Source organism: Dreissena polymorpha, chromosome 6, assembly GCF_020536995.1.
Source record: "Dreissena polymorpha isolate Duluth1 chromosome 6, UMN_Dpol_1.0, whole genome shotgun sequence".
NCBI lineage: Eukaryota > Metazoa > Mollusca > Bivalvia > Myida > Dreissenidae > Dreissena > Dreissena polymorpha.
The window spans coordinates 112269384-112282827 of record NC_068360.1 but is presented as its reverse complement, the minus strand read 5'-3'; the positions used below and the strand labels follow the sequence as shown (position 1 = coordinate 112282827).

The window sequence follows — 13444 nt, the reverse complement described above, 5'->3', positions numbered from 1 at the left end:
TTTCATAATTGCATAATGGCCTGTTGGATAAAGTTCAATGTAAATGACTCGAGAGCCTTTCTATAAGCCTGAGGCTTTTGAAGCAATTGAGCTGAAATAAATAGGTTTAAACTAATGTCAATGTTGCTTTAAATAGAAAAATTGTTCCTTCTCAGTAAATTGAGTTTTGAAGGATGTATTGCCCTGGCATTTTGTGGCCTTTTGTGTGTAGTTAGATTGCATGTAACCTCATGCAGACCTAACTTGTGATTTCACAATCAATTTTATCAAAATCTATTAATATATCATACGTTTAAGATCAGTGTTTAATAAGGTTTCAATTATTCTTGTTTTCTCAAGTAGTAAAGGTTATTTATTAATTCCCTTTACTATTTATACCCATTTACTCTTTGTGGGAAATCTGTCCTCTCACCAGTGTTCATTCACCCATGATAGCTCATGCAATTGTTTTGGTCCAATCATAATAAAGGATTGAGCCAATGCAAGATTCTAATTGGTCTTCAATATAATTATGCTCCCCTTTGAAGAAGAGGGGGTATATTGTTTTGCACGTCGGTCGGTCCGTCCACCAAATGGTTTCTGAAAGATTACTAAAGAACGCTTAGGCCTAGGATGATGAAACTTCATAGGTACATTGATCATGACTGGCAGATGGCCCCTATTGATTTTCAGGTCACTAGGTCAAAGGTCAAGGCCACAGTGATTTGAAAGAGTAAAATTGTTTCCGGATGATAACTCAAGAACACTTAGGCCTAGGATCATGATATTTCATAGGTACATTGATCATGACTGGCAGATGACCCCTATTGATTTTCAGATCACTAGGTCAAAGTTCAAGGTCACTGTGACTCTAAACAGTAAAATGGTTTCCGGATGATAACTCTAGAACGCTTAGGCCTAGGATCATGAAACTTCATAGATACATTGATCATGACTGGCAGATGACCCCTCTTGATTTTCAGGTCACTAGGTAAAAGGTCAAGGTCACAGTGACAAAAACGGATTCACACAATGGCTGCCACTACAACTGACTGCCCATTTGGGGGGCATGCTTGTTTTACAAACAGCCTTGTTTAATATTATAATTGTTTTATTTCATGGTTAATTAACTGACCATTCTTGTATTTTCCAAGACTGTCTAGTGGACGTAAATCCGTCCTGCTGGTCTTCATTTATTCCAACCTGTTGAGTTGTAAAACAGTTTTCCTTTATTGAACAATCACAACCACTTCATCAAATATTTTCTGTCTATGATTGGTACTACAAATAAATACATTCTACAAAGATCAATGTTAACCCATTTATGCTTATCGTCTAGAAAAAAGGCCTTGGCAAACAGCGTAGACCCAGATAAGACGCCGCATGATGCGGCGTCTCATCAGGGTCTGCGCTGTTTGACTAAAGGAATTTCTGTAAGAAATATTCTAAATATAGAAATAAATATACTAGACACCCCTAATTTTGGAAATAAATTGATTCAATTTAGAAGGATGGGAGAGTCCACTAGGCATAAATGGGTTAACCAGACATTTATATAGGCGTATTCTGTGACATGTAAGAACTGGTGTTGTGTCTGCTTTAGGTGGATGAACCCATTATTCAAGAATGGATATGAAAGACAGCTGGAAGTTGAGGACATGTACAATGTGGTCAACGAGGACCAGTCTGAAACCCTTGGCAACAGACTAGAGGAGTAAGTAAACCAGTCTGAAACCCTTGGCAACAGACTAGAGGAGTAAGTAAACCAGTCTGAAACCCTTGGCAACAGACTAGAGGAGTAAGTAAGACATGGTGTCTTTGGGGGATATCTAAAGAATGCTCCCACGGTGGGGATCAAACCCATGACTTCGCGTCAATGCCTTTGACCTTGATTAGGAAAATCCCTTCAAATGTCATTTACTTGTGATTGTACTTGTGATTGTACTTGTGATTGTACTTGTGATTGTACTTGTGACAGTGACTTAAGCTCTTATCTCATAGGAGAGCTTGTTTTCAACTAAACTCCTAATAAGACACTGGTCAAGTGCTGGCCTGGATTGAACCAGGATTGCATAGATAAGATACATCAATATGAATCCTCTTTTTGATAGCCCAGTTATAGACCTTGTGGGCTGTGGTATTCACAAAGCTCACATGGGAAATCTTGACTTAAGTTGTAGTATTGTAATGGTGGTTCTTAACCCTCTTACACAGATACACATTATCACGCATTTGTAGTCCCTTAGAAAGTTTTATTTAATTTAAGATTTTTCTTACTAGATTCAAGTATTCAAGGCTTCATGTCCAAATCTTAAATACTGATAAGCAGCAAACAGAATAAAGGGGGCATTGTGAATTCATTGCATAAAAAACCAAGACCCAGAAATTTGATAGGCTTACTCGGGAATGGACTAGACTTTGGAAAAACCCACTAAAATAGGAATATAAACTGAACTGACCCATTAAAAATCATTTCTAAATCACATACCAATGTCTCTTACAATGTATAATTATTTGCATGGAACTTGCTCGTTTAACACTGCTTCCTTTTTATTCTTTCCTTCACAGAGAATGGGCGAAGGAAGTGGAGAGAACGAAGGGTGGGAAACGTCAGCCCAGCCTCTTCCGAGCCCTGTTTCGCATGTTTGGGTTCGAGTACCTGCTGTTGGGGCTTATCTTACTGCTTGAGGTGTGTGGAAAAGTTATAAACAAAGAAGATAATACTAGGTTTATTTTGAATGCATATAAGTTTATTTATCAAGTTTAAAAAGCCCAAATCATGTTTATTGGCAGAAATAACTGGAAACATAATGCATCAACAAAATTACATCACATTAATGTGCACTTTTACTATATTCAACAATAAATACAGCTAAGTTTACGTCATGAGGTGTTATTTTGTCAATTTAGATGGGATAAATAATGTTTTTCACTGTTAAGTACAGAATAGATGCTTCTATAAAAATGGTTTAAATTAAAATTAACTGCCAATATTTTCCAAACTAGCACACGGATATTTCCAATATTATTAAATCCTCACTTATTCATTCATTTGTATTTTGGCATTCAAACAATTGTAAATGGTCAATCTTTTTCAAATGTTTTATGTCTTAAAAGAATAGATCAAACGTTTTCACATAAAACAATCATTTGAAATATTTAACATTAGCACTGGTACAATTTAGCTATGTATGAAACATGGATTGGACATTTACACATAAGTAACATTATGCTTTATATGTTTGCATTAGACAAATTAAAGTTAATAAGAAACATGGATCAGAAATTTTCATAAAAGTACCATTTATTATATACATAACAATTTCTCTGAAATTTTTACTCTAAGTACTATTTCACTTCATAGAAAATTTATCTGACAATTTAAATGTATGGTCAATTTAAGTACAGATTTCCCCTTTTGTGACAGCTGACCCTTTATAAACAGACCTCTTTGAACTTTGACTGTCAGGAAGCCACAAAGGTCATTCAGCCCCTACTGCTGGGTGGCTTGATCCGCTACTTCACGCCGGGGTCAGGCGTCGGAAAAACCGAGAGCTACTTGTTTGCAGGAGGAGTGAGTCTATGTGCGCTCGTACTGGCGGTTACACACCACCCTTACTTCTTTGGTGTCCAGAGGATCGGCATGAAGATGAGGATTGCATGCTGCTCCTTGCTGTACAGAAAGGTAACTGGAAGTGTTGTAGAGCAGAGGTTTTTAAATTCAAACTTGGGGCTTTTAAAGGAACACATTGTCAAGGTTTTTTTTTCTCATTGGAAAAAATATGTTTTCCAAATGGGAACTAAAAATTCCCAATTGAAGGATTGAAAAAAAAATATATTCTTTAAATAAATCTCAACATTTAGTGAATGTCTCATCCAACTCTATAAGTTAAACCTAAGTAAATATAATATTGAAAACACTTTTTTTCTCAATTGTGAAGTATTTGTAAACAAAAAAAAACAACAGCCCTTATTTCCAAAAGTAGTCTAAAAGGAAACCATTCTTCCCAATTCAAAGGAACCCGGCCCCATTCCCAACATGGGAAAGTGACAATTTAGAGTTAAAGGGACATTGACACCTTATGTTGCTTTACAGAAAGGTAACCTGAAGAGTTGTAGTAGAGTTTAAGGGATGTTGACAGCTTTTGTTGCAAAACAAAAAGGTTACTTGAAGTGTTGAAGAGTTAAATAGATATTGACACCTTTTGTTGCTGTAAAGAAGGGTAATTGTAGTGTTGTACAGTTAAAGGGATATTGACACCTTTTGTTGCTGTACAGAAAGGATACTTGACTGGTTGTAGAATTTACTAAACCTAATCCCTCTTGTGTCTTAACACACTGCAAAATCATAGTAATGTCTATGGGCCCTAGCATCTTCAGGAAGAGGGAATTATTTTACAGCATATGTCTCATTCATTTAATTTATAAGACATAACTCATAAGTCTCTGAAAATGTAGTAATCGCAATTTGTTATGCCCCTCCATATGGTCTTAATATCTTTGCCTTTGTTTTTCAGGAAGGTTCCTTTGTACAATAATAACCTAAAATCCTTTCGAGTCACTTGACATCGACCATAATGTGTTAAATCTATGAACACTTGTTGTTACCCTTATCAAATTTGTTACTCACTCCACTCAGTGATTTTGTTTCTTTTTTATGGTTCCCCAAATTTTTTTGGGGGAGCATTATAATAGTCGATGCTTCGTCTGTCCGTGTGTCCGTTCGTCCCTGCACAATTTTTGTCCGGGCTATTTCTCAGCAATTAATGACCGGAATTCAATTAAACTTTAAGGGAAGCTTCACTACCAACAGGAGATGTGCATATTATCAGCCGGTTATGGTCGGATGATTTTTTCACAGAGTTATGGCCCTTTGAAATTTTCTATAAACTGTACATATAGTGCAATTCTTGGCTCCCCCAACTACTGACTGAAATTCAATGAAGCTTTATGGGAAGCTTAACTACCTTGAGGAGATGCGCATGTTATTTGTGGGTTCTGGTTAGATGATTTATTTATAGAGAGTTATGGCCCTTTGAAATTTATAAGTTGCTAAACCATCCATCGTATTATTTTGTCCAAAGTTATGCCCATCAAAACGTTTCCTTTTATCTGAATATAAAGTGCAATATTGTGACAAAAAAAACTTTGGGGAGCATAACCCATCTCCGACGGTTTCTTGTTTGATAAAGTACCCATAGAATGCCCAAACAAAAAAAAATTGCATCAATTTTGCTCCAGAAGAGCATTAACAGCATGTGAACAAATGAAATGAGCACTTTAACAAAACATTTATGTTAAAAGGCATGTAAAATAATTCTTAGATGGGTGTGTGAAATGAAGAACCTAGCAATTTGTAAGCCTTTGCGTTTAGGACAGAGCTGTTTTCTACTGATGTCCTTGAATAAATTCAACACATTAGAGTTACTTTGAGACCTTGAGTTACTCGCAGGCTGTTCTGGTCTTATGCTGTTTGCACAGTGCTATTTCCACTTTGCTTCTGAGTCAGAAATTGTTAAGCACATGCATTAAGCCCTGTTTTCCCTTACTGTGGCTCATATTTAAAGATATTAAAATGTGCTACTCTCTGCATTTGATGTAAATGTCTTGCCTGTCTTTTTCAGTCTTTAAGGCTAAGCAATGAGGGCCTGAGTAAGACGACAACTGGGCAAATCGTGAACCTGCTTTCCAATGATGTGAACAGGTTTGACCAGGTTGGTTTAAATACTTTCTTTATTATGAGCTAGCACTCAATGGTTGAAACAGTGTACCTGTTGGTTGGTCCTTATAAATTGTTTTAAGATTACTTCCATGTTTCATAGGAGATAATTGAAATTGTATCCTAAAGTGTAAATGTGGAAGAAAAAGTTAATTCACTAGTGTTTTGCCTTTGCCTTTGAACATATCTGAAACTGATGTACAAGGGTGTTATTAACATTTGTAGTGTTTTTATAGGCTGTTCTGGATTTATGCTGATTTCACATAGCCATTTTCAATTTGCTTCTTAGTGAGAAAGGGTTAAGTTGGATGTTGACCTTTTATTGATAAACCTCTTAAGATGGGATTATATCCTATCTTATCCTTGAAGCACACTTCCTTGGACCATTCTCCAAAATCAATATCTCAAATACATCTTGTATCAACTTCATCTTGTCTTTATTAAAAAGCTTAAGCGATATAGAATCATACAGTTTTTTACATTCATACAGTGCCCCAGATAAGCTGCGTATCTGCGTCTTTCACCCTATTAAAATGTTTTAAAACGCAAAGAAATACAATATCATGCGTATTAAAAATGCAACCAATTTGACTTTAACGCAAATTCGTCAAATTTGATGTGTACAATACAATAGCTTCGATTAAAAATTCTTTGCTCGTTTTCGGAATTTTCTTAACTTTGGAATTATTATCATAACGCGGTGACGCTTTCATTCAGCAAGCGCACAGATAACGGAGCAGTCAAATTTATTAAAACGCTCTGCGGACTAGATTTCACAGTTAAATAAAGGGTCTGACCAAATAATTGACGAAGACATACACGCGTTTTCAATCTGACATAATTCGTCGCTCATTGTACATGTATTTGTAAAGCGTCTGTACTTTCAGTTTCTATTAGGAATGAAATCAACATGTTTAAGAGAGATTAAAAGACGTCCACGATTGTTGCGCCAAAATATCAGTTGATTGCAAACTTATTCGAACCAAGAAAGCAAGAGCCAAAAAGTGCAGAATAATTCATGTTATCGATTTTTTTAAAGTTTAAAGTTTATATTAAGGACAGTTTCAAGGATTAGAGATGTTATGAAACTTCAGTTTATTAAAGTTAATTATGATAGTTTACAGTTTTATTGAATCAATACAAGTGTGCAGCTTCAACAAAAGTAAAGCAGCAATGAATTTAAAATGTGCATTTTTATAAATCATTTCACCCTATTTCAAGAATGAAATCACCCTATTTTTCAAAATGGATGGGTGAAAATCTATTTCCCAAATATCATCATTGTGCAATGCAGGAAACAAGCTCAGACACAGCTGTGTTTAACATGCCAACATTCTTAAAACTACATCTGCTTTTTATTGCGCATACCAATACCATCCAACTATTTTTATGTTTGACAAGTAGAATGTTTCATGTTACCAAGTGAGAAACTTTGTTTATGTTTAAATTGTTCCAATTGTTTGAATACGTTTTTGTCTTGATATTTCGGTACTGTTATATATGGACTACAATCTTCTTTCATCGTTGTCTAAGGGCTACAATATTTTAACAGTTCTGGTCTAAATTCTTAACAATTGTCAAGTTATTAACATAATTAGCTTAAGTGTAAAAAGTTTTTTATCCCCAGCCAGAGGCGGAGGAGGGATATTGTTTTGGCGTTGTACGTCCGTCCGTCGGTCCGGCTGTCCGTCCCTCCGGCACTTTTGTGTCCGGAGCCATATCTTGAAAGTACTTTGGCGGATTTCATTGAAACTTCGTATGAGTATATATATGCATAAGAGGATGATGCACGCCAAATGGCATTGTACACCATCTGTTAAAAACAGAGTTATAGGCCTTTGTATCTTGAAAAAATGCTTTTTACTATAGGCACTTTTGTGTCCGGAGCCTTATCTTGGGAGTGTTTTGGCGGATTTCATTGAAACTTCGTATGAGTATATATATGCATAAGAGGATGATGCACGCCAAATGGCATTGTACACCATCTGTTAAAAACAGAGTTATAGGCCTTTGTATCTTGAAAAAATGCTTTTTACTATAGGCACTTTTGTGTCCGGAGCCTTATCTTGGGAGTGTTTTGGCGGATTTCATTGAAACTTCGTATGAGTATATATATGCATAAGAGGATGATGCACGCCAAATGGCATTGTACACCATCTGTTAAAAACAGATTTATGGCCCTTTGTATCTTGAAAAAATGCTTTTTACTATAGGCACTTTTGTGTCCGGAGCCATATCTTGGAAGAGCTTTTGCGGATTTCATTGAAACTTGGTATGAGTATATATATGGATAAGAGGATGCTGCACGCCAGATGACATTGTACACCATCTGTTAATTACAGAGTTATGGCCCTTTGTATCTTGAAAAAATGCTTTTTTCAGTGTCAAATATAATCCCATTGTGTCAAGAAGCATATAGGCGGGGTATATCAATTCAACGAATTTGCTTGTTTTTTACTCCTCCCTGACTGACCCTATATTTATGTCAGTTACTAAAATGACCAAATTGATTATTAAATCATAATGCTCCCTCAGATTGGGAGGCATGAAGAATTGCACCTTTCCGTGCATATGTATCTTCATCATGAAGCTTTAACTCATCTCTATTAAGGGGACGGATCTTGCTCAAAATTTCACAGTTGAATGACCTAAATGTGTCAATGAACTGAAAGAAAGAAATTTCAGGGGTGGTTTGTTTGGGCAGAATTCTCGCCCTATGTCTTTATATCCTCTGTAGAATGTAAAGTCCGTTGAAGCTTTGTTTTCAAGTCCTCTTTTTCATGTCCCCCACTTACTGTGTAGAGATGATCGTCAAGAAAGGAATTTTGGCTGTCAAAAGTTTTTACAGAATTATGGCCTGTGTCTATATCAATATAGACTATATTTTATCCAAACATTTTGCTATTTTTACTCCCCTTCAAGAACTAATCTATGTGAATCTAATAGTTTTATGAACTGTTTGTGTATAAAATAGTCAAGTAAGGAATATGACTTTGACCAGTTTTGGCTGAGTTATGGCCCTTTGTCTCAAAATTGACTCTGATCATTGAATTACCGTATTTATCCATGCATAGCGCGCAGTTTTTTACCTTCAAATTTCAAAATAAAAATTCAGTGGGCGTAATACATTGACACAACGCTTTCCTGGTTGCTAAATTGCTAAAAATCCATTTCGTAATCGTAAATCTTCACAATTGCCGCCATTTTTGTTATTGCAAAGAAACTACACCCTATAATGTTATAGACTGAAGGGGCCGTTGTCGAAACAACAAATAGCGGGAAAGGTTAGGAATGACCGGGGTAGTAACAGTTTTGACAAAAATTAAAAGATGAAAAAAATGTCTTTGTTGGTGTTTTCACACTTCTTCATTGATTGTTCATTAAAAAAAATCGAGGTATATCGATCCCCGTGCGCCGCGGTATTGTTTGTTAAAGTTTTTGTTGTCATGAAAACTCGTTGATTTACAACGCAAAACGTCTTATTTGAACTGAGGCTAATCATTTCAATAATATTTCTCAACTTCGCTTTTGCTTTATTTTGATAATTTAATCCAAAGTTTAATGTTAGCAATTCCGAAAATGTGCACTCTATGTGAAATGACAGTTTGACGTCATCAAAGGAAAGCCGCTTCCTGTCTGAAGCAATAAAGCGACAAGTTTCTCGCCGACAAAATTGGCTTCCTTTGTCTAGCAATCAACATGCCGAACCAATCATGTGTTTGTTCCTCAATGGCAATCGTCCAATTAAATAATAGCACATGCAAAGCTCCGCCTTCGAACCTTTTGCAGAGAACGGAGGTGGAGTTCAACGGTTAATTGAGCAAGTGTTTTACGTAAGTTGAGTTCCGATTTGCCGAAATTACTAGGCCCTAAGCATTGAAACGACGAATACATTTATCAATGATTTTCCGATCTCTGCATAAATATGCTACTGTGCGAGTATACTACGTAGGTTACAAACCAACAATAGAGATATAGACTCGTTTTATTTTCTTTCAATAGAGACAAACAAATGAAATTTGTCAAATGGCTTTACGCCGATAACGCCAACTGTATGGAATTGAGCGTTCGGGTGTATTCTTTGTCTTACTATAAATACTTATCAACTAGACGCAGTGCAGGGGCGAAATACCGGGTCAAACTGGATTTATTGGGGAGCATCTCTTAAAGGGAAATATTTAAGTCGATGAAAAATAAAATGGGATCCACGGACGATTTGTGTAAAATTGGACATTGAGATGTTGCGGGTCTGCAGAAGATGTCATACGATGTTGTGAGCGGCAGGTAATGAAAATGTTACACTGTTCAAATGTGAGGAATAGGTAATAGTGGTTCGAATTTAACGCGCAGGGGTCTTGAAAAAACATGCGCAGTGCGCGGCATTAAGGACATAACGGTGTACTTGAGAGAATAATCTTAAAAATTGTCAAAAATATAGTGCTATGCAACCCATGCTCCTGATCGTATAAATGCTCCCTACTTTTAAACAAAAAATTAAGCGCCCGAAAAACTCAGATTAAATGATTGCGCAATATAAGAATGGCGGCCATTTTCTGCCAAATTTTCAGGTTTTTGGTCTTGAATTCTTTTTTTTCTCCATTTTGGCTTAAAAAAATCGCATGCGCGTTATACATGGTAGCGCGCTATACATGGTAAAATACGGTAGTCTGTGGCAAAATATTATACACAGTTAAAAAATAATTAAATATTTACCTTGTGCCCTTGTTTAAGATGTACTGGATTGCAAAAACATATTGAACCAAGTTTAGTTATATCTAACCTCTGTTCATTTTTCAGGCTGTGATTTTTCTGCACTTCCTGTGGGTTGGTCCCCTGGAGGCTGTAGCAGTGTTAGCAATATTGTGGCATGAGTTGGGTCCATCCACACTTGCAGGATTTGCAGTTCTCTTACTTCTGGTTCCCGTGCAAGGCTGGATGGGGAAACTCTTTTCGAAATTCCGGTACCAGCTTCTGACATTCAGTATTTGAACAATTAATTTAAATTTTTTGTTTGTTTTGTTAACACAACACAATATACAATAACTTACTTAATACATTTTTCAGCGTGTAATGTTATCTTTCAGATTATTTAGTTATGTTCCCAAGATATTATACAAAAATTCTGACAATATAAAAGGGAATATATTTTTCCATGCAACTTCTCAATTATGCCTTTTTATGACTGTGTCATAAAAATGTTTCTGTCTCTACAAAAATGTTTGCCTGTATGCAGTTTCATTTATCTAAGAAAAAAAAAGAAAAAAAATTGTATATAGTGTGAAAAAAATGAATGTTAAGCACGTGAAAAGCTTTCAAACTTCACTTATCAGTTTTATATGATGGCCTAACACAGTGTTACATGAGGGAAAACAGAACAAATAGCATATTCAATTTGTTTCTTATGTCCATGTCTTGGTGTATAAAATGCATTGTAATTGCTGCATTTCAGAACGAAGACAGCAAAGTACACTGACGAGCGAGTTCGACTTATGAACGAAATCATCGCAGGAATGCGCGTCATAAAAATGTACTGCTGGGAAAAACCTTTTGGTGACCTTGTAAAGAAAGTTCGAAAGTAAGCAGCATACTTTATATTGACACTATGTCAGCCATCTGGGCCGGCATGCTCAAGATAAAATTGACGATATTAAGATGCAAGATACTGCTCAAACTTTTAGTAACAATTTAACACTTTTTCACTCAGAAGTAATGTGAAAATGGCTATGTGCAAACAGCAGAAAATCAGAAGAGCCTGCAAGTAACTCAAATACAAATGTCTAAAAAAATGTATCTATGTGATAATGGGTTAAATCACAACCAATTACCTGAAATTGTTTGAAACATGTTCATCTCTTTGCATTTGTCCTGTATTTTAATCAACTCCCACTAGGATTAAATGTGTTTTGCTCTTTGCATTTGTCCTGTATTTTAATCAACTCCCACTAGGATTAAATGTGTTTTGCTCTTTGCATTTGTCCTGTATTTTAATCAACTCCCACTAGGATTAAATGTGTTTTGCTCTTTGCATTTGTCCTGTATTTTAATCAACTCCCACTAGGATTAAATGTGTTTTGCTCTTTGCATTTGTCCTGTATTTTAATCAACTCCCACTAGGATTAAATGTGTTTTGCTCTGAGAAAAGGGAGCTTAACCCTTTGCATGCTGGGAAATTTGTCGTCTGCTAAAATGTCGTCTGCTGAATTTCTAAAATTAGCATTTCTTCGATTCTTTTCAAAGAATATTATCAGAATAGCAAACAGTTTGGATCCTGATGAGACGCCACGTTCTGTGGCGTCTCATCTGGATCCAAACTGTTTGCAAAGGCCTTCAAAATTCGGTTCCCGCACTGAAAGGGTTAATGCATGTGTATAGTGTCTTCCCCAGAGTTACCAGAAACTTTCAGCTTTTATTGCATTTTTAATTTAAAGGAAGACTTTTCTTTGTAAAAATCCAGTTAATTAACCCTTAACCACTTAATACGTATTTTCAAGCATTTTTAGTCCTTTAGAAAGTTATATATATTTAATTTAAGACCTTTCTTACTAAATACAAGTTTTAAAGGCTTTATTTCCAACCCTTAGATACTGATGATCAGCAAACAGCATAAAACCTGAACGGTTACTCGCAGGCTGTTCTGGTTTTATGCTGTTTGCGAAAGCCATTTGCACTTTGCCTCTAATGGGTGAAAGGATTAAGCTGTTAGTGTCATCCCTAACTACATTTGTAGCCTGCCCAGACTGCTTAGGCTAATCTGGGATGACATGTTGCACATGCATTAACAGCGATTTTTTTTGTCCAATTGGGAAAAGTACCCGTACCAGTCCAATTGCCAAAAATTGAGTCGTGAAAACCTGAAAATTGGGGAAAATCATGTTGTGAAACCCTCAAATTGGGAAATTGGTGTATTTGATTTTATGCTCCCAAATACTTTAAAATTGATTCTGTTTTCAAGCTGTCAATATTATATTTACCTAGGTTCAAACCATAGAGCTGCACAGGGAAACTAACAAAATGTTGCATTTTCCAAAAAAAATAAATAATTTATTATTATTATATTTTTTTTACCTTAAATTGGGATTTTTTTGGCCAGCAATTGGGAAATTTGTAGTTTTTTCGTAATTAGGAAAGTGCCGTTTACCGGTACTTTATAAAGAAGGAAAAAAATCGCTGATTAAGCCCAGTTTTCCCAAAACCAGGCTAAATCGATGCTGTGGACGTATAATGTGATAGTCCTGCCCTTCTGAAGGAAAATACATAGGTTCTTGTACTCAGTTGTGGCTTATAGAAACTTCATTATCCAACTATATACACAACTAACTTTTTATGTGGTTTCCCCTAGCGACCAGCAGATCAGGAGTTTTATCCCCATTGTGGTACATCCAAGACACCAAGCACTGATTCTAACCAGGGAAAGACTCGAAAGAGAGCCTCAATAAGAATTGGATTTTTTGCTGTAACAAAGCTAAAGAAATACTGGTAGATTTAAACTAACTGACCTTGAGATTGACCTTGAATTTGTTATTATTTTGAATCAGATTGACTGAAAACAACACCAATGGGGCACGTGTGTGTTGTGTATTGTTTAAGTACAATATATTATCAAACAGATATGATAATTGTTTCTAAACACTTTGCCCATTAGAGGTAAAGTGAGAATGGCTTTTGCAACCAGCATAAAACCAGAACAGCCTGCGAGTAACTCCTTTCTTACTTTATTCACATTTTTAAGGCTTCAATTCCAACTCT

General features: G+C 35.9%; 1 protein-coding gene across 11 annotated transcripts in view; it reads left to right on the top strand.

Moving 5' to 3' along the window:
- LOC127835370 (ATP-binding cassette sub-family C member 4-like) overlaps positions 1-13444 on the top strand; it is a 93495-nt gene that overhangs the window by 5170 nt on the left and 74881 nt on the right. For 9 of the 11 annotated variants that reach the window (XR_008028488.1, XR_008028487.1, XM_052361759.1 and 6 more), the window contains exons 2-7: positions 1583-1693; positions 2548-2668; positions 3449-3664; positions 5604-5693; positions 10496-10659; positions 11148-11273. Coding sequence is in view for 9 of the 11 variants with exons in the window: in XM_052361759.1 (XP_052217719.1) it covers positions 1583-1693; positions 2548-2668; positions 3449-3664; positions 5604-5693; positions 10496-10659; positions 11148-11273 (828 nt within the window). In the remaining 2 variants the exon portion in view is untranslated. The other 2 variants (XM_052361762.1, XM_052361761.1) reach the window with 2 other exon arrangements.